Source organism: Bombina bombina, chromosome 5, assembly GCF_027579735.1.
Source record: "Bombina bombina isolate aBomBom1 chromosome 5, aBomBom1.pri, whole genome shotgun sequence".
NCBI classification, from domain to species: domain Eukaryota; kingdom Metazoa; phylum Chordata; class Amphibia; order Anura; family Bombinatoridae; genus Bombina; species Bombina bombina.
Window position 1 is genome coordinate 822,435,338 of NC_069503.1, and position 22,616 is coordinate 822,457,953.

Sequence of the window (22,616 nt, forward strand, 5' to 3'; positions counted from 1 at the left end):
CCTTAGAATGTAAGCCTAAGAGCCCAGCTGTTTGTAGATCACCTTCTTAAGAGCTGACTACAACAGTGCAACTCTTGGCATGGCCCTCTATCCATTTGATCCCTATAAATGTGTCCTTGTATACCGCCTATGTTTATAGCGCTGAGGAATCTGTTGGTGCTCTACAAATAACCAATGATAATAATAATAATAGCAAAATTGCTAACATGTCTCTGGTATTTTGGGTAAATTCTTCTCTGAAAGTCCCAGTAGCGAAGGGTTTAAAGGAATATAGCTTCACCTCACTGAGGAGGCCCAATGAAGGCTGAAACTATCATCTGGGGTTACCATGTTCCTTGTTCAGAGAGGGATTGCCTGATTGGCTGGGCTGGCCTTATTTGGTGGGATCAGACTGATATACTTCAGGAAAGTTCTCTGTGGAAAACATTATTGGGCTAAAAAAAGCTTTTTCCCAGTTGGTAAATCACCGTAGACCAAGCTAACAAGTTTTTGAGCTGGTGTTCATTCCTTGTAGAGTGCTTCTCTTTCTGTATAGAATTGGAATTTCTAGCATTAGAAAATCAATAGTTATTTCCTAGTCTCAGTGTCCAGTTCAGTGTCCTGTTTTCTTAATTCAGTTTATCATACAATGTTACAACTCTAATATAATCAGAGATATCAGCAAAGGGGTACAGGGGAAAGTATGTCTGTTTGCAGATGATACAAAACTTTGTAATAGAGTAGATGTTCCAGGGGGGTAGAAAAAAATGAGAAGTGATATACAATAAATTGGAGGATTGGGCAAATGACTGGGATCTAAAGTTTAACACTGCATTTTAGGGAAGAAAAATCCAAATGTTAATTACAGACTCAATGACTATTTACTGACTGTTACAAATGAGGAACAGGACTTGGGAATTATTATTTCAGATTATTTAAAATTTAGTAAACAATGTATGATTGCAGTGAGTAAGGCCAGTAAAATGCTTTGATGTATTTGCAGCAGGAATAGTAAGGTTCTTATGCTCTTTTATAGATCTCTTTTTTTTTTTTTTTTAGAATTTATTTATTATCCAACCAAGTACAGAAAAATAAATTAGGCACATTTGCTTTACCATTGCACCTTGCAGGGTATATCATATACTAATACAATATCATCATATACTAATACAATATCTCATTGAGAAAAGGAACAAATACCTATAATCAAAATCATGTATTAATAACAAACGTCATAGTAAACCTTGAGATAAAAGAAATAACAGTATACTTGTTGGAGCTTTTTATATTAAATTGGTGAGTAACTAAAAAGAAAGAGAGAAGCAAAAAAAAATGAAATGCACCTCTCTCTCTATTCCCCGTCTCTCATCCCTGACCTTAGTAGTTGTTAAAACCAGAATATGACCCTTGTAGGATCCAAAACTTTGATTTCTTATTAACTTTTCCCAAAAAAACGTACAATTTTATAGATCATTGGTTAGGCCTCATCTTGAGTATTGTGTGCAGTTTGTGAGGCTATATTTGCAGAAGGATATAAACAAACTGGAATCTGTGCAAAGGAGGGCTACCAAAATGGTACATGGTCTAAAAAAAATAAAACTTACCAAGAAAGGCTCAATGACCTAAATGTGTATGGCTTAGAGGAGAGAAGGGAACGAGGTGATATGATAGCAACTTTGAAATATATTTACGGGCTCTGTGAGTATTTTATATAAAAAGAAAAATTCAAGAACAAGGGGTCATGATCTCAAGCTGAAGGGTAGTATATTTGCGGGAGCACTTCTTTACAGAAAGGGTGATTGATTCATGGAATAAACTTCCAGAAGAGGTGGTAATGACTGGGTTATATTGGAGCCCCACATACTGTTTTCATGACTAGATAAGTTTAGGAAACAGAGTAACTGAATAAACTGTCCAGTGTAACAGAACTTTTAATATTATTAGCTTTTTAATATGGTGCATTCCCCATGATAAATGCCCATGAATAAGTTCTTGTATAACTTATATTTTAACAAAATAATTATATCTGATCCCTTGATTTCCTCTTTACAGAACACAGAAAAAAACTGGGAAAAAGAAGCAGCAAAACAACAAGAATATCAGCAACTTGAAGACGACAAAATTTCTCAAAGATCATTTTCCAGCAAACTCTCCAAATCTCCTCTCAAATCTTCAAAACGACCCAAAAACATGCAGGCAAAAGTGACACTACTTGATGGGGTTGAATACACCTGTGATGTGGAGGTAAGATAAATATATATAATATACTTAAGAGGTTCTGAAAGTAAATAGATCTGATGGTTCAGCTGAATTTGAATATGAATAAATAATAATCTCATTAATATGAAGAACAAATAAATAAATAAACTTCTAAACTTAAAAACCCCCACTTCTGCGTTGGGAAAGTAAAATAACTATTAACAAAGCCAAAAGAGACAATAAAATCAAGACCTATGACAACAATGTTTGCAACTGGTGTTATTTATGTGTTTATGATTTTCTTTTTATATAAAACAAATGCCATAGTTGTTGGTGTGCCCCTTTTACAGCTAGATAATAAAGCAGTAGAGAGTAATGCTGGATTTAAGAACACTACAAGGAGAATAATAAAACTTAAGGCCAAAACCTCATAATTACCTTGGTGGTATATTGATGGAATTGCAAAGGAAGAAAGCATAGTTCACTACATATTTATTTCTCAAATTAAAAGGCATGTTGTAGCTCATTGTGGGTAGATGAAACATTGTGTGAGGGAAAGTTGTCTGCAAACATAAGCCATTAGGCTACCCAGTAGCCCTCAGAGCCTGGATTTATAACGCACTTTATTTTTCTAAGTGGCTTTTAGCAATTTAATAGGCTTTCTTTCGGGAAATGCCATATCTTTATTGTACATTTTAATACAATTCTTCCACCAATCTGCAGCTCTGATGAGGGCAAATACTGGAGATTTGGTTCCTTTGTCATACTTGCAGTCATATTTTTGAGTGCAATATGATCTTTTACAAATATTGCTTTATGGCTTAGAATATTATATTGCATGAGGTCATTTTCTTTTTTTTGTTTCTATTTAGCTAGTATTGTTTGTTGATATTACTGTACTTTATTACAGTTACTTTCTTTCTATTTTTCCCTCTTTATAGAGTAACAGACAAGATTTCAAACTGAAATATTGTTGTTCTTGTGGTACTGTATAGAAATATTCATTTTAATAGATTTTTCGTTTCAACTACCTAGACCTGCTAATTCAGTGACAGCTGCTGTTCCTTGAAACTTAAGACTACTTTGCCATACCTAATCTTATATAGTTAATTTATGTCTAGCAAATCAATAAAAAGGCTGTTTATTATACACATTTTTTAAGGATTTTAAAGGCACAGAAAAAATGCTAACATTACAATGAGTTGTCTTTTTCATTGTATAAAAGGGACATAAAACCCAAAAACTTTTGTTAAAGGGACACTGTACCCAGAAATGTTCTTTCGTGATTCAGATTGAGCATGAAATTTTAAGCAATTTTCTAATTTACTCCTATTATCACATTTTCTTCATTCTCTTGGTATCGTTATTTGAAATGCAAGAATGTAAGTTTAGATGCCGGCCCATTTTTGGTGAACAACCTGGGTTGTCCTTGCTGATTGGTGGATAAATTCATCCACCAATAAAAAAGTACTGTCCAGAGTACTGAAACCAAAAAAAAGCTTAGATGCCTTCTTTTTCAAATAATGATAGCAAGAGAACAAAGAAAAATTGATAATAGGAGTAAATTAGAAAGTTGCTTAAAATTGCATGCTCTTTCTGAATTACAAAAGAAAAAAATTGGGTTCAGTGTCCCTTTAATGATTCAGATAGAGCATACCAATTTAAACAACTTTCCAATTTACTTCTATTAACACATTTTCTTAATTATCTTGGTATGCTGTGGGCTAGATTTATTAATGTGAATAGACGGGGTTCACATGTTGGATTTATAAAGCAGTGGATTAAACGGCTGCTTCATAAATATCAGTTGCAGGCTCAAATGAGCAAACCTGCAACCGATCAAGACTTTCGGCAAATGATAAATCTAGTCCTTTGTTGAAAGAACAACAATGCACTAATTGGAGCTAGCTGAACACATTGGTGAGCCAATAACAACAGGCATATATTGTTTAGCCACCAATCACCAGCTAGTTTCCTGAAGTGCATTGCTGTTGTTGAACCTTCCTAGGTATGCTTTTCAAAAAAGGATATCAAGAGCAAAGCAAATTAAATAGAATTAAATTGGAAAGTTGTTTAAAATTGCATGCTCCATCTCAGTTATGAAAGTTAAATGGATATTCCAGTCAAAATTTAAATGCCCATAGATAAATTATATATTTTAAAAGAAACGTATTTGCAATATACATGTATTGGCAAAAATGCTTCTAGTAAAAGTTATCACTGTTTTAATGTCAATATTTTTCTCTGCACGTGCATGTAAAGCATAGCTAGATATTTTCAGTGCACCAGCATTTTAAATACTGAAGCTGCTCAGAGAGCCAGTGGGGTTTGTATCATGTCAGAAATTAACAAATTGAATCATTGTCAGATGGTACAAGCACTTAAGGTTGTCTGAGCAAGTGCTGTGTTTAAAATGCTGGCGCACGGTGCATACTTAAATACACTTTTGAAACAGCTATAGCTTTAATTAGAAGCATTTTCTTCTGTTAAGTGTGATCAGTCCACGGGTCATCATTACTTCTGGGATATTACTCCTCCCCAACAGGAAGTGCAAGAGGATTCACCCAGCAGAGCTGCATATAGCTCCTCCCCCTCTACGTCACTCCCAGTCATTCTCTTGCACCCAACGACTAGATAGGATGTGTGAGAGGACTATGGTGATTATACTTAGTTTTATATCTTCAATCAAAAAGTTTGTTATTTTAAAATAGCACCGGAGTGTGTTATTACCTCTCTGGCAGAGTTTGAAGAAGAATCTACCAGAGTTTTTGCTATGATTTTAGCCGGAGTCGTTAAGATAATATTGCTGTTTCTCGGCCATCTGAGGAGAGGTAAACTTCAGATCAGGGGACAGCGGGCAGATGAATCTGCATAGAGGTATGTAGCAGCTTTTATTTTCTGACAATGGAATTGATGAGAAAATCCTGCCATACCGATATAATGTCATGTATGTATACTTTACACTTCAGTATTCTGGGGAATGGTACTTCACTAGAATTACACTGTAAGAATTACATAAAGCTGTTTAATAACTAGAAATTATGTTAACGTTTTTGCTGGAATGTAAAATCGTTTTCATTTGCTGAGGTACTGAGTGAATAAATGTTTGGGCACTATTTTTCCACTTGGCAGTTGTTTAATCTTTTTTCTGACAGTTTCTGTTCTCTCTCACTGCTGTGTGTGAGGGGGAGGGGCCGTTTTTTGGCGCTTTTGCTACGCATCAAATATTTCAGTCAGCAGCTCATTGTATTTCCTGCATGATCCGGTTCATCTCTACAGAGCTCAGGGGTCTTCAAAACTTATTTTGAGGGAGGTAATTTCTCTCAGCAGAGCTGTGAGAATTATAGTTGACTGAGATAAAAAACGTTTATTCTGTAATTTGTTTCCTGCTTTCAGAATTTGTTATCTTTGCTAATGGGATTAAACCTTTGCTAAAGTTGTGTTGTTTACACTATAACTGTTTTCAATTTATTAATTTTCAACTGTCATAGTTCTTCTGTGCTTCTTAAAGGCACAGTACGTTTTTAATATTATTCTAATTGAATTGTATTCCAAGTTGCAAGTTTATTTGCTAGTGTGTTAAACATGTCTGATTCAGAGGATGATACCTGTGTCATTTGTTGCAATGCCAAAGTGGAGCCCAATAGAAATTTATGTACTAACTGTATTGATGCTACTTTAAATAAAAGTCAATCTGTACAAATTGAACAAATTTCACCAAACAACGAGGGGAGAGTTATGCCGACTAACTCGCCTCACGTGTCAGTACTTGCATCTCCCGATCGGGAGGTGCGTGATATTGTAGCGCCGAGTACATCTGGGCGGCCATTACAAATCACATTACAGGATATGGCTACTGTTATGACTGAAGTTTTGGCTAAATTACCAGAACTAAGAGGTAAGCGTGATCACTCTGGGGTGAGAACAGAGTGCGCTGATAATATTCGGGCCATGTCAGACACTGCGTCACAGGTGGCAGAACATGAGGACGGAGAACTTCATTCTGTGGGTGACGGTTCTGATCCAAACAGACTGGATTCAGATATTTCAAATTTTAAGTTTAAACTGGAAAACCTCCGTGTATTACTAGGGGAGGTGTTAGCGGCTCTGAATGATTGTAACACAGTTGCAATACCAGAGAAAATGTGTAGGTTGGATAAATATTTTGCGGTACCCCGGCGAGTACTGAGGTTTTTCCTATACCTAAGAGACTTACTGAAATTGTTACTAAAGGAGTGGGATAGACCCGGTGTGCCGTTCTCACCCCCTCCGATATTTAGAAAAATGTTTCCAATAGACGCCACCACACGGGACTTATGGCAAAACGGTCCCCTAAGGTGGAGGGAGCAGTTTCTACTTTAGCTAAGCGTACCACTATCCCGGTGGAGGATAGCTGTGCTTTTTCAGATCCAATGGATAAAAAATTAGAGGGTTACCTTAAGAAAATGTTTGTTCAACAAGGTTTTATATTGCAAACCCCTTGCATGCATTGCGCCGATCACGGCTGCAGCGGCATTCTGGATTGAGTCTCTGGAAGAGAACATTAGTTCAGCTACTCTGGACGACATTACGGACAGGCTTAGAGTCCTTAAACTAGCTAATTCATTCATTTCGGAGGCCGTAGTACATCTTACTAAACTTACGGCGAAGAATTCAGGATTCGCCATTCAGGCACGCAGGGCGCTGTGGCTAAAATCCTGGTCACCTGATGTTACTTCTAAGTCTAAATTGCTTAATATACCTTTCAAAGGGCAGACCTTATTCGGGCCCGGGTTGAAAGAGATTATCGCTGACATTACAGGAGGTAAAGGCCATGCCCTGCCTCAGGACAAAGCCAAAGCTAAGGCTAGACAGTCTAATTTTCGTTCCTTTCGTAATTTCAAAGCTGGAGCAGCATCAACTTCCTCTGCACCAAGACAGGAAGGAGCTGTTGCTCACTACAGACAAGGCTGGAAACCTAACCAGTCCTGGAACAAGGGCAAGCAGACCAGGAAACCTGCTGCTGCCCCTAAAACAGCATGAATTGAGGGCCCCCGATCCGGGATCGGATCTAGTGGGGGGCAGACTTTCTCTCTTCGCCCAGGCTTGGGCAAGAGATGTCCAGGATCCCTGGGCGCTAGAGATAATATCTCAGGGATACCTTCTGGACTTCAAATACTCTCCTCAAGAGAGAGATTTCATCTGTCAAGGTTGTCAACAATCCAGACAAAGAAAGAGGCGTTTCTACGCTGCGTACAAGAGCTCTTGTTAATGGGAGTAATCCATCCTGTTCCACGATCGGAACAGGGACAGGGGTTTTACTCAAATCTGTTTGTGGTTCCCCAAAAAAAGAGGGAACTTTCAGACCAATCCTGGACTTAAAGATCCTAAACAAATTCCTAAGAGTTCCATCGTTCAAGATGGAGACTATTCAGACAATTTTACCTATGATCCAAGAGGGTCAGTACATGACCACTGTAGATTTAAAAGATGCCTACCTTCACATACCGATTCACAAAGATCATTACCGGTACCTAAGGTTTGCCTTCCTAGACAGGCATTACCAGTTTGTGGCTCTTCCATTCGGATTGGCTACAGCTCCAAGAATCTTCACAAAGGTTCTGGGTGCTCTTCTGGCGGTACTAAGACCGCGGGGAATCTCGGTAGCTCCATACCTAGAGGACATTCTGATTCAAGCTTCAAGCTTTCAAACTGCCAAGCCTCATACAGAGTTAGTACTGGCATTTCTAAGGTCACATGGATGGAAGGTGAACGAAAAGAAAAGTTCACTCGTTCCACTCACAAGAGTTCCCTTCCTGGGGACTCTTATAGATTCTGTAGAAATGAAGATTTACCTGACAGAGGACAGGCTAACAAGACTTCAAAGTGCTTGCCGCACCCTTCATTCCATTCAACACCCGTCAGTGGCTCAATGCATGGAGGTAATCGGCTTAATGGTAGCGGCAATGGACATAGTACCCTTTGCACGCTTACACCTCAGACCACTGCAACTGTGCAAGCTAAGTCAGTGGAATGGGGATTACTCAGACTTATCCCCTTCTCTGAATCTGGATCAAGAGACCAGAAATTTCTCTTCTATGGTGGCTTTCTCGGCCACATCTGTCCAGGGGGATGCCATTCAGCAGACCAGACTGGACAATTGTAACAACAGACGCCAGCCTTCTAGGTTGGGGTGCCGTTCTGGAATTCTCTGAAGGCTCAGGGACAATGGAGTCAGGAGGAGAGTCTCCTGCCAATAAACATTCTGGAATTGAGAGCAGTTCTCAATGCCCTCCTGGCTTGGCCCCAGTTGACAACTCGGGGGTTCATCAGGTTTCAGATCGGAACCAACCTCACGACTGTAGCTTACATCAACCATCAGGGAGGGACAAGAAGCTCCCTAGCTATGATGGAAGTATCAAAGATAATTCGCTGGGCAGAGTCTCACTCTTGCCACCTGTCAGCAATCCACATCCCGGGAGTGGAGAACTGGGAGGGCGGATTTCTTAAGTCGTCAGACTTTTCAATCCTGGGGGAAGTGGGAACTCCATCCGGAGGTCTTTGCCCAAATACTTTGACGTTGGGGCAAACCAGAGATAGATCTCATGGCGTCTCGACAGAACGCCAAGCTTCCTCGTTACGGGTCCAGATCCAGGGATCCAGGAGCAGTCCTGATAGATGCCCTGACAGCACCTTGGGACTTCAGGATGGCTTACGTGTTTCCACCCTTCCCGATGCTTCCTCGATTGATTGCCAGAATCAAACAAGAGAGAGCATCAGTGATTCTAATAGCTCCTGCGTGGCCACGCAGGACTTGGTATGCAGACCTGGTGGACATGTCATCCTGTCCACCTTGGTCTCTACCTCTGAAACAGGACCTTCTGATACAGGGTCCTTTCAAACATCAAAATCTAACTTCTCTGAAGCTGACTGCTTGGAAATTGAACGCTTGATTTTATCAAGACGTGGGTTTTCCGAGTCAGTTATTGATACCTTAATACAGGCTAGGAAGCCTGTTACCAGAAAGATTTACCATAAGATATGGCGTAAATACCTATATTGGTGTGAATCCAAAGGTTACTCTTGGAGTAAGGTTAGGATTCCTAGGATATTGTCTTTTCTACAAGAAGGTTTAGAAAAGGGTTTATCTGCCTAGTTCATTAAAGGGACAGATCTCAGCTCTGTCCATTCTGTTACACAAACGTCTGTCAGAAGTTCCTGACATCCAGGCTTTTTGTCAGGCTTTGGCCAGGATTAAGCCTGTGTTTAAAACTGTTGCTCCACCATGGAGTTTAAACCTTGTTCTTAATGTTTTACAGGGCGTTCCGTTTGAACCCCTTCATTCCATTGATATAAAGTTGTTATCTTGGAAAGTTCTATTTTTAATGGCTATTCCTCGGCTCGAAGAGTCTCTGAATTATCAGCCTTACATTGTGATTCTCCTTATTTGATTTTTCATTCGGATAAGGTAGTTCTGCGTACTAAACCTGTGGTTCTTACCTAAGGTAGTTACTAACAGGAATATCAATCAAGAGATTGTTGTTCCTTCCTTGTGCCCAAATCCTTCTTCGAAGAAGGAACGTCTACTGCACAACCTGGATGTAGTCCGTGCTCTAAAATTTTACTTACAGGCAACTAAGGAATTTCGACAAACGTCTTCTCTGTTTGTCGTTTACTCTGGGCAGAGGAGAGGTCAAAAGGCTTCTGCTACCTCTCTTTCTTTTTGGCTTCGTAGCATAATTCGTTTAGCTTATGAGACTGCTGGACAGCAGCCTCCTGAAAGAATTACAGCTCATTCTACTAGAGCTGTGGCTTCCCACTTGGGCCTTCAAGAATGAGGCCTCTGTTGAGCAGATTTGCAAGGCTGCAACTTGGTCTTCGCTTCATACTTTTTCCAAATTTTTACAAATTTGACACTTTTGCTTCAGCGGAGGCTATTTTTGGGAGAAAGGTTCTTCAGGCAGTGGTTCCTTCTGTATAAAGAGCCTGCCTATCCCTCCCGTCATCCGTGTACTTTTGCTTTGGTATTGTATCCCAGAAGTAATGATGACCCGTGGACTGATCACACTTAACAGAAGAAAACATAATTTATGCTTACCTGATAAATTCCTTTCTTCTGTAGTGTGATCAGTCCACGGCCTCCGCCCTGTTTTTAAGGCAGGTAAATATTTTTTAATTTATACTCCAGTCACCACTTCACCCTTGGCTTTTCCTTTCTCGTTGGTCCTTGGTCGAATGACTGGGAGTGACGTAGAGGGGAGGAGCTATATGCAGCTCTGCTGGGTGAATCCTCTTGCACTTCCTGTTGGGGAGGAGTAATATCCCAGAAGTAATGACCCGTGGACTGATCACACTACAGAAGAAAGGAATTTATCAGGTAAGCATAAATTATGTTTTTTGCTAACACATGTATATTGAATACTTTTATTCACAACTGAAACGTATCCATGTGGATTCCATATTTTGGCTGCTATGTCCCATTAATTTGGGTTGTTTAAAATATTAACATTAATATGTTTCAATAGGAATAAAACTATAATAGTATGAGAGTGGTTTTAATCATATCTTTTGTGTTAGTTTATACTTCATGGAACTTGACACAAAAACATCATACATGAATATACAAATATGAGCATAAAAAGATGTTTATGTAATAAGACGTTATATGAATAGTATAATTTGATTCATTTGGCCAAACTTTTTAATTCCAAAACTTTTCACGATTGTGGAAAATATGTTTAGAGATGTTATTATGTAGATTCTATTTAATTGTTAATGTAGTAATGGGAAAGGACTATTCTAATCTGAAAACTGGAAGTTGTAGTTGACACGCCACTGTAAATAATTTATTAGAGTCAACCCAGAGTTCAGTTACCGTGGATAAAGTGTTCGGTTTTTTAAAGATGTAACATTAGCCAAATTTAACTGCCAAAATGTATGATGTCATCACGTATTTTAGCAAAGGCTTGACATTTCTTCCAAACATTAGGAGCCAGTCTAAAAATATGTCTCTATACAATACTTTTTATTGCCAGGAACAAGCACACAATTATAATTTAATGGCATAAACGCAAATAACAAACACCAAGGATTTGACCTCTTGTTTGCCAGTAGCACATACACAGATTTAACCTGAATCGTGCACAGCTGTCATTTTAACTCCTGGTGTTTTAAGGCAACCATGGATTTTATTAGCCTGTTAATTGCTAGAAACACAATAAAACTAAAGGGTTAATTTAACTACTTTATTGCCCATAACACATACAGAACGGTTATTTTTACACCTTTTTCGCCCTATTTTCTTTTGTCTGGACTCACATTCCCATGCGCACATGCATGAATGGCAAAGGCAGGAGATAGAGCACTGAAATTTTTTGCTGCAATGATTTGTTTGTTCTCCTGGTAATTAAGGCGATAAAATCATTGTTGCTAGTGTGTTAGGGCAATCAAGAGTTTAAATCACTGCATCATAAAAACATCAATTTCTCCAACATAGGTGTGTCCGGTCCACGGCGTCATCCTTACTTGTGGGATATTCTCCTCCCCAACAGGAAATGGCAAAGAGCCCAGCAAAGCTGGTCACATGATCCCTCCTAGGCTCCGCCTTCCCCAGTCATTCTCTTTGCCGTTGTACAAGGCAACATCTCCAAGGAGGGAGTGGCTTAGAGTTTTTTGGGTGTTTAAATGTAGTTTTATTCTTCAATCAAGAGTTGTTACTTTAAAATAGTGCTGGTATGTACTATTTACTCTGATACAGGAAAGAGATGAAGATTTCTGTTGTAAGAGGAGAAAATGATTTTAGGCAACCGTTACTAAAATCGATGGCTGTTTCCACACAGGGACTGTTGAGAGGAAATTAACTTCAGTTGGGGGGGAAACAGTGAGCAGACTTTTGCTGCTTGAGTTATGACACATTTCTAACAAGACTCGGTAATGCTGGAAGCTGTCCATTTTCCCTTTGGGAACGCGGTAAGCCATTTTCTTTGTTTAAGTAAAAGAAATAAAGGGCTTCATAGGGGCTTAAAAAACTGGTAGACATTTTTCTGGGCTAAAACGATACTTTACTAAGTATATTTGGCAGATTATTACTTTAATAGTTGTTTAAATCTTGGGGATTGTTTTAATTAAAAAACGGCAGGCACTGTATTGGACACCTTTTTCACTGGGGGCCTTTTCTAGTCATAGACAGAGCCTCATTTTCGCGCCTCTAATGCGCAGTTGTTTTTGAAAGCATGGCATGCAGATGCATGTGTGAGGAGCTAAGAACCACTGACAAAGCTTATAGAAGGCAGTCATTTGGTATCGTATCCCCTCTGGGCTTGGTTGGGTCTCAGCAAAGCAGATACCTGGGACTGTATAGGAGTTAAATGTAAAAAACGGCTCCGGTTCCGTTATTTTAAGGGTTAAAAGCTTTCAAATTTGGTGTGCAATACTTTTAAGGGCTTTAAGTTACTGTGGTAGAAATTTTGTGAAATTTGAAAATTCCTTCATACTTTTTCACATATTCAGTAATAAAGTGTGTTCAGTTTAAAATTTAAAGGGACAGTAACGGTTTTATTGTAAAACGTTTTTTGTGCTTTGGTTAACAAGTTTAAGCCTGTTTAACATTGTCTGAACCATCAGATAACGATGTTCTATATGTATGAAAGCCAATGTGTCTCCCATTTAAATATATGTGATATATTGTGTCATAATGTCCAAACAAAGTAGGGATAATAATGCCATAGATATGATATTGCCCAAGATGATTCCTCTAATGGGATGGGAGTAAGCATGGTACTGCATCATCCCCTTCTGTGTCTACACCAGTTTTGCCCACACAAGAGGCCCCTAGTACATCTAGTGCGCCAATACTTATACCATACAACAATTAATTGCTATAATGGGATAATTCTATTGCATGCATTTTTTCCAAAATGCCTACTTATCAGAGGAAAGCGTGATTGCTCTGTTTTTAAACACTGAGGAGGCAAGAGCGGTCGCTGGATGATATCTTTTCTGACATACCCTCACACCTATCTGAAGGGGCCAGGAGGGAGGTTTTGTCTGAGGGAGAAATTTCAGATTCAGGGAAAATTTCTCAACAAGCAGAACCTGATATTGTAACTTTTAAATTTAAATTTCAACATCTCCACGCACTACTTAAGGAGGTATTATCTACTCTGGATGATTGTGACAATTTGGTCATTCCAGAGAAATTAGGTAAGATGGACAAGTTCCTAGAGGTTCCGGTGCCCCCCGATGTTTTTCCTATACCCAAGCGGGTGGCGGACATAGTAAATAAGGAGTGGGAAAGGCCCGGCATACCCTTTGTCCTCCCCCTATATTTAAGAAATTAGTTTCCTATAGTCGACCCCAGAAAGGACTTATAGCATACAGTCCCCAAGGTCGAGGGGGCGGTTTCTACTCTAAACAAACGCACTCCTATTCCTATAGAAGATAGTTGTGCTTTCAAGATCCTATGGATTAAAGGTTAGAGGGTTTGCTTAAAAAGATGTTTGTTCAGCAAGGTTACCTTCTACAACCAATTTCATGCATTGTTCCTGTCACTACAGCTGCGTGTTTCTGGTTCGAAGAACTAGAAAAGTCGCTTAATAAAGAATCTTCGTACGAGGAGGTTTTGGACAGAGTTCAAGCTCTTAAATTGGCTAACTCTTTTTTATTTTAGATGCCGCTTTGCAATTAGCTAGATTAGCGGCGAATAATTCAGGGTTTGCTATCGTGGCGCGCAGAGCGCTTTTGCTTAACATCCCTTTCAAGGGTAAAACACTGTTTGGCCCTGACTTGAAAGAGATTATTTCAGACATCACTGGGGGAAAGGGCCACGCCCTCCCACAGGATAGGTCTTTTAAGGCTAAAAATAAGCCAAATTTTCGTCCCTTTCGCAGAAACGGACCAGCCTCAAATTCTACACCCTCTAAGCAAGAGGGTAATACTTCTCAAACCAAGCCAGCCTGGAAAAAGGGTAAGCAGGCCAAGTCACCTGCCACTGTTACCAAAACAGCATGAAGTGTTGGCCCCCGATCTGGGAAGGTTCTGGTGGGGGGCAGACTTTCTCTCTTTGCTCAGGTTGGGGCAAGAGATGTTCAGGATCCTTGGGCGCTAGAAATAGTTTCTCAAGGTTATCTCCTGGAATTCAGGGAACTACTCCCAAGGGGAAGGTTCCACGGGTCTCAATTATCTTCGAACAGGCATTCTGACACTGTGTAGAAGACCTGTTAAGCATGGGAGTGATTCATCCTGTTCCATTAGGAGAACAAGGGATGGGTTTTTACTCCAACCTGTTCATAATTCCCAAATAAGAGGGAACATTCAGACCTATTTTAGATCTCAAGATTCTAAACAAGTTTCTAAGGGTTTCATCATTCAAAATGGAAACCATTCGAACGATCCTTTCTACCATCCAGGAAGGTCAATTCATGACCACGGTGGACTTAAAGGATGCGTACCTACGTATTCCTATCCACAAGGAACATTTTCGGTTCCTAAGGTTCGCCTTTCTGGACAAGCATTACCTGTGGCACTTCCATTCGGATTAGCCACTGCTCCAAGGATTTTCACAAGGGTACTAGGGTCCCTTCTAGCGGTGCTAAGACCAAGGGGCATTGCAGTAGTACCTTACTTGGACGACATCCTGATTCAGGTGTCGTCTCTGTCAAAAGCAAGGGCTCATACGGACATTGTCCTAGCCTTTCTCAGATCTCACAGGTGGAAAGTGAACATAGAAAAAAGTTCTCTGTCCCCGTCAACAAGAGTTCCCTTCTTGGGAACAATAATAGTTTCCTTAGAAATGAAGGTTTTTCTGACAGAGGCCAGAAAATCAAAACTTCTAAGCTCTTGTCAGGTACTTCATTCTGTTCTTATTCCTTCCATAGCGCAGTCCATGGAAGTAATAGGGTTGATGGTTGCGGCAATGGACATAGTTCCTTTTGCACGAATTCATCTAAGACCATTGCACCTGGGCATGCTCAGACAGTGGAATGGGGATTATACAGTCTTGTCTCCGACGATACAAGTAGATCAAATAACCAGAGATTCACTCCGTTGGTGGCTGACCCTGGACAACCTGTCACAGGGAATGAGCTTCCGCAGACCAGAATAGGTCATTGTCACGACCGACGCCAGTCTGGTGGGCTGGGGCGCGGTCTGGGAACCCCTGAAAACTCAGGGTCTATGGTTTCGGGAAGACTCTCTTCTCCCGATAAACATAATGGAACTGAGAGCGATATTCAATGCTCTCAAGGCTTGGCCTAGACTAGCAAAGGCCAAATTCATAAGGTTTCAATCAGTCATCATGACGACTGTTACATATATCAACCATCAGGGGGTAACAAGGAGTTCCCTGGCGATGGAGGAGCATCCGGGGGAGTGGGAACTCCATCTGGAAATCTTTGCCCAAATAACTCAATTAGGGGGCATTCCAGACTTGGTTCTGATGGCCTCTCGTCAGAACTTCATGGTCCCTTGTTACGGGTCCAAATCCAGGGATCCCAAGGCGACTCTATTGGATACAATAGTAGCACCTTGGATCTTCAACCTAGCTTATGTATTCCCACCGTTTCCTCTCATTCCCAGGCTGGTAGCCAGGATCAATCTGGAGAGGGCTTCGGTGACCTTGATAGTTCCTGTGTGGCCACGCAGGACTTGGTATGCAGACCTGGTGAATGTGTCATCGGCTCCACCATGGAAGCTACCTTTGAGACAGGACCTTCTTATTCAGGGTCCATTTGAACATCCGAATCTGGTTTTCCTCCAACTGACTGCTTGGAGTTTGAACGCTTGATTTTATCAAAGCGTGGGTTTTCAGATTCTGTAGTAGATACTCTTATTCAGGCTAGAAAGCCTGTAACTAGAAAAATTTACCATAATATATGGAAAAAATATATCTGTTGGTGTGAATCTAAAGGATTCCCATGGAACAAGATAAAAATTCCTAAGTTTCTTTCCTTTCTACAAGAAGGTTTGAAGAAAGGATTTTCTGCGAGTTCTCTGAAGGGACAGATCTCTGCTTATCTGTTTTACTTCACAAAAGGCTGGCAGCTGTGCCAGACGTTTAAGCGTTTGTTCAGGCTCTGGTTAGAATCAAGCCTGTTTACAGACCTTTGACTCTTCCCTGGAGTCTTAATCTAGTTCTTTCAGTTCTTCAAGGGGTTCCGTTTGAACCCTTACATTCCATAGATATTAAGTTATTATCTTGGAAAGTTTTGTTTTAGGTTGCAATTTCTTCTGCTAGAAGAGTTTGAGTTATCTGCTCTGCAGTGTTCTCCGCCCTATCTGGTCCATGCAGATAAGGTGGTTTTTACGTACTGAGACTGGTTTTCTTCCGAAGGTTGTTTCCAACAAAAATATTAACCAGGAGATAGTTGTACCTTCTTTGTGTCCGAATCCAGTTTCATAGAAGGAACGTTTGTTACACAATTTGGACGTTGTCCGTGCTCTAAAATTCTATTTAGATGCTACAAAGGATTTCAGACAAACATCTTCCTTGTTTGTTGTTTATTCTGGTAAAAGGAGAGGTCAAAAAGCAACTTCTACCTCTCTATCTTTTTGGCTTAAAAGCATCATCAGATTGGCTTATGAGACTGCCGGACGGCAGCCTCCTGAAAGAATCACAGCTCATTCCACTAGGGCCGTGGCTTCCACATGGGCCTTTAAGAACGAGGCTTCTGTTGATCAGATATGTAAGGCAGCGACTTGGTCTTCACTGCACACTTTTACCAAATTTTACAAATTTGATACTTTTGCTTCTTCTGAGGCTATTTTTGGGAGAAAGGTTTTGCAAACCGTGGTGCCTTCCATCTAGGTGACCTGATTTGCTCCCTCCCATCATCCGTGTCCTAAAGCTTTGGTATTGGTTCCCACAAGTAAGGATGACGCCGTGGACCGGACACACCTATGTTGGAGAAAACAGAATTTATGTTTACCTGATAAATTACTTTCTCCAACGGTGTGTCGGGTCCACGGCCCGCCCTGGTTTTTTAATCAGGTCTGATGATTTCTTTTCTTTAACTACAGTCACCACGGTATCATATGATTTCTCCTATGCAAATATTCCTCCTTTACGTCGGTCGAATGACTGGGGAAGGCGGAGCCTAGGAGGGATCATGTGACCAGCTTTGCTGGGCTCTTTGCCATTTCCTGTTGGGGAGGAGAATATCCCACAAGTAAGGATGACGCCGTGGACCGGACACACCGTTGGAAAAAGTAATTTATCAGGTAAACATAAATTCTGTTTTTCTAAATATATAGGTCTGTTTCTTAAAGGGATATAGAAGTGCCATGAGAAAATGCTGTAAATGTTTATTATTGCACTATAGCTATGTGCTTAACCCCAGCAAATGGATAAAATACATAGTTAAAGGGATACTGAACCCACTCTTGCTATCTTTGTTTGAAAAAGCAGGAATGTAAGCCCATCTTTGGTTCAGCACCTGGGTTGTGCTTGCTGATTGGTGGCTCAATGCAACCATCAATCAACAAGCGCTATCCAGGGTGCTGAACCAAAAATGGGCTGTCTTGTAAGCTTAAATACCTGCTTTTTCAAATAAAGATACCAGAGAACGAAGAAAATTTGATAATAGGAGTAAATTAGAAAGTTGCTTAAAATTGCATGCTCTATCTGAATCATTAAAGAAAAAGTTTAGGTTCAGTATCCCTTTAAAGGGATAGTCCACGCTTTTTTTTTTATTGTTTAAAAAGATAGATAATTCCTTTATTACCCATTCCCTAGTTTTGCATAACCAACACAGTTATATTAATATACTTTTTACCTCTGTGATTATTACCTTGTATCTAAGTCTCTGCAGACTAACCCCTTATTTCAGTTTTTTTGACAGACTGACATTTTAGCCAATCAGTGCCGCCCCCTAAGTAACTTATCTATATGGCACACATGAACTAACACCCTCTAGCTGTGAAAAACTGTCAAATGCATTCAGATAAGAGGTTTCCTTCAAGGTCTTAGAGATTAGCATATGAGCCTACCTAGGTTTAGCGTTCAACTAAGAATACAAAAGAACAAAGCAAATTTTATGATAAAGGTAAATTGGGAAGTTGTTTAAAATTGCATATGCTATCTGAATCACGACAGTTTTATTTTGACTAGATTGTCCCTTTAAAACTTCTCTAAAGCATCAGTGTAAACCAGGTTGCAGTAGAAATCCCCCCCCCCCCCCCCCAGGGGGGGATAAAGGGGGCTCAGCCCACCTGAACAGATGTTTCTGTGGCTACTTTGAATGCAAGCAACTCTTATCAGCTGCTTACCTGAGTACATTGTCCCTTTAAAGCAACAGAAAAGTTAAAAAAATACAGCCAACATATATGAAATGTTGCACATGCTCAGTAGTAGCTGGTGCTACAGAAAGTGTGCATAGAAAAAGAATGTGCGCAATTTGATAATGGAAGTAAATTGGGAAGACTCTTAGAACGGGATACTCTTATCTGAATCATGAAAGTTTAAATTGACTATTTTTCTTTTAAACATGTTAGTTACAAGTTCTCAAACTTGCTTTGTACTTTAGGTATTCTTTGTTGAAGAGTAAACCTAGTAAAACTCATATAAGCTCAGAAGCAAGCGCATATCTTTTCACGCTGTGGCAGCAATATTTCCAACTATCTTTTTGTAGCAATGTTATGTAAAAACACTGCTGCCATAGAGTGATAAAGACATGTGCATGCTCCTGAGCTTCTATAAGCCTACATAGGTTTACGCTGGAACAAAGGATACCAAGAGAACTAAGAAAATGTAGTCGGCAAAGTTTTTATAAAAAAAAATTACTGTCCGTTTAAGAGTTAAAGAGTTAAAGATTTTTTTCTTTTAAATAATGTATATTAAATAAGGCAAACTGTATGTTCACAATATGGTAGCACAATTTACATGTTTTGTAACTATCACAAGCTCCATCCTGGGTTATTCCTTTGAACATAACAAGATGGATTACACACTGTGCATTTAGATAACATATGTGTTTGCACAGATCACAGATCATTTTATATACACTAATGCTGCATTGTTTTAGCACAGCAAAATGAAACCCATCGTATGTCAGATGTTACGTAACAGCCATTCCCTACTTTAATGCTTTGTTGATCTCTCAATCCAAAAAAGCCAACACTAATCTAAAAATAAACAAAACTGTTAGTTAAACCCTTTTAAGAAGATTGTTGACCTAGTGCTGCTTTTGGATGCAAATCAAATCGCTGGTTGGATTTTGAACTAACGCACAGAGAAAATTAAGCTGTCACACTATGACCTGTTTTTGGACGCCCGTAATTCATCACAGACTTGTTTATTTTGTGCATCTTGCATACTTGGATAATCACGCTAGTGCTTAGTAAATGCATTTTGCTGCAGGTAAAACTCTGCATTTTATACACAAAAAATAACCAAGTGACAGATTAAAAATTAAATCTATATTTGTGTCAATGTTTATTTTGTCAGCATCCGTGCACCTGTATTGAGGCTTTATGTAAAGGACATGCAAAAATATATGTATATAAGGATTAGTATATGTAAATATTACATAAAACAAAGGTGTCCAGCAGATTTTCAAATGTTCAGATTTGATTGAATTAGTTCTTTCCTTCCATAAGGCAGGGAGAGTCCACAACCTCATTCCTTACTGTTGGGAAATACAACACCTGGCCACCAGGAGGAGGCAAAAGACACCCCAGCCAAAGGCTTAAATATCCATCCCACTTCCCCTATCCCCCAGTCATTCTTTGCCTTTCGTCACTATAGGAGTTGGCAGAGAAGTGTCAGAAGATTTGGATAGTCCTGTAATGGGTATGTTCCCTTCGAGAAAGGACTGGAGTTTTAAGTAATCATGTCAACCTCTCAGTGAGAGTATTGAAGAATGTTAGAGTCTGCAGATGCAGGCAAAGTTTTTCTGTGAACCCATCCAGACTGTCGCTAACAGCTCCTGAGCAATCAGTGTTGACGAGTTTCACTATTTTCTGTTACACACTCAAGTCCATGTCAGAAGCGCTGCTGCAAGACTGTCACACTTGAGAGGCTGTGCCTGTTCCACAGCATGGATCTTGGAGGGTTAAGCCGTTTTTTATATATACAATTTAAAACGCTATACAGGGTCACAGTGTTGCTCCTTTATACCTCAATAGGATCAAGGGTTAATATCTCCTTCAGATAGATTATTTCAACAGTTTGGGAATTTATATCTGCCTAATGTGAGAGTTTAGGCTCATAGACTGTGTTTTTTGGCTTTGATCAAACAGGTTTTACTTTCGTTTTATGAAGTGTTGCGCAGCTCATAATAACTTGGTGCCCTTTTTCATAGCAGTGGAAGTCCTGTTTTACGTACCACATGACCGGGTGCAGTCTCCTTCATTTCCTAAGATCCTGCTGCAGACATCACTCCTGAGGAGAGCTTTTTCACTGTTAGCTATCTGGGTCTAGTAGGTGGTGAGTGCTCCAGCCATTGGGAGTTTTTAAATAAAAGCGTTTCTTTTTGCTTGTCCTTCTGTGGGTATATAAAAAACTATGGAGGACTTTCTGATACTACATTAGAAGGTTCCGCTCCTTCTGAACTGATTAATAATTCCTGTTTATATTGTGAGGAGGCTGGGGTTTGCCCGCCTGCTCAATTTTGTTCCATTTGCCTAAACACTATTTTAAAGTCTAAGAAGGGAGACAAGCCTGCTAATACTCATAGCGCTATTAATTCTTCTGAGCCGTCTACTTCTCAGGAATCTGGGTCCCGATTACTACTAATTACTACCCTTTCTACATTACCCACGTCCACATGCAGTTTCCCCGAGACTCAACTAATCCTCCATCTGGACATACGGGGTTTATACAGGGTTTATATATATATATATATATATATAATATATATATATATATGATATATATATAGATATATATATAGTATATATATATATAATATATATATATATATATATATATATATAGTATCTCACAAAAGTGAGTACACCCCTCACATTTTTTAAAATATTTTATTATATCTTTTCATGTGACTGAAAAATGACACTTTGCTACAATGTAAAATAGTGAGTGTACAGCCTGTATAACAGTGTAAATTGCTGTCCCCCCTGTCTCAAAATAACTCACACATCAGCAATTCATTTCTAAACATTTGGAAAAAAAGTAAGTACAACCCTAAGTGTGGAAATGTCCAAATTGGGGCCCAATTAGGCCATTTTCCCTACCCGGTGTCATTGTACTCGCTAGGTGTTACAAGGTCTTAGGTGTGAATGGGGGAGCAAGGTGTGTTAGAATTTTGGTGTTATCGCTCTCCCCACTCTCTCATACTGGTCACTGGAAGTTCAACATGGCACCTCATTGCAAAGACTCTCTAAGGATCTGGAAAAAAAAGAATTGATGCTCTACATAAAGATGGGCCTAGGGCTATAACAAGATTGCCAAGACTTTGAAACTGAGCTGCAGTATGGGGACAAGACCATACAGTGCGTTTCACAGGACAGGTTCCACTCAGAACAGGCCTCGCTATGGTCGACCAAAGAAGTTGAGGGCACGTGCTCAGCATCATATCCAGAGGTTGTCTTTGGGAAACACGTATGAGTGCTTCCAGCATTGCTGCAGAGGTTGAAGGTGTGGGGGGTCAGCCTGTCAGTGCTCAGACCATACGCCGCACACTGCATCAAATTGGTCTGCATGGCTGTAGTCCAAGAAAGAAGCCTCTTCTAAAGATGATACACAAGAAAGCCCGCAAACAGTTTGCTGAAGACAAGCAGACTAAGGACATGGATTACTGGAACCATGTCCTGTGGTCCCATGAGACCAAGATAAGCTTATTTGGTTCAGATGGTGTCAAGCGTGTGTGGCGGCAACTAGGTGAGGAGTACAAAGACAATTGTTTCTTGCCTACAAGCATGGTGGTAGGAGTGTCATGGTCTGGGCCTGCATGAGTGCTGCCGGCACTGGGAAGCTACGGTTCATTGAGGGAACCATGAATGCCAACATGTACTGTGACATACTGAAGCAGAGCATGATCTTCTCCCTTTGGAGACTGGGCCGTATTCCAGCATAACGACCCCAAACACACCTCCAAGACGAACACTGGCCTTGCTAAAGAAGCTGAGGTAAAGGGTCTTCTTAAGACCTAAATTATTTTATCAATACCTTCTCTGTGATCTTTCATTCTGAATATGTAATTGAAGATGGTAATTTCTGTGGGCTGTTTAGAACCTCTGACTCTTCATTGTATAAGAACTGGTATCGGCTACATTGATTGATATGTTATCACTATAAGAGATGAGACATTGTCTTCCCATAACAAATTAATTCTGTAATTTATTTATATATCTTCTAATTACACCGCATAATAGACCTAGCTTGGTACTTCTAGTGAGGCTTGATAATTACTGACCTATACAAGCTTCAGATTTATTAATGATGACTTCATGTCTGATGCCCAAAACTGAGGTATGCACATAGTGAACGTGCAATGGTCCATAAT

General features: G+C 39.9%; 1 protein-coding gene across 9 annotated transcripts in view; it reads left to right on the top strand.

Annotated features, from left to right (window-relative positions):
- The window catches only part of EPB41L3 (erythrocyte membrane protein band 4.1 like 3), a 554,565-nt gene that overhangs the window by 213,139 nt on the left and 318,810 nt on the right, over positions 1–22,616 (top strand). For all 9 annotated transcript variants that reach the window (XM_053714936.1, XM_053714941.1, XM_053714938.1 and 6 more), the window contains one exon: positions 2,032–2,223. In XM_053714936.1, the coding sequence (XP_053570911.1) occupies positions 2,032–2,223 (192 nt within the window). The remainder of the gene's footprint in view (positions 1–2,031; positions 2,224–22,616) is intronic.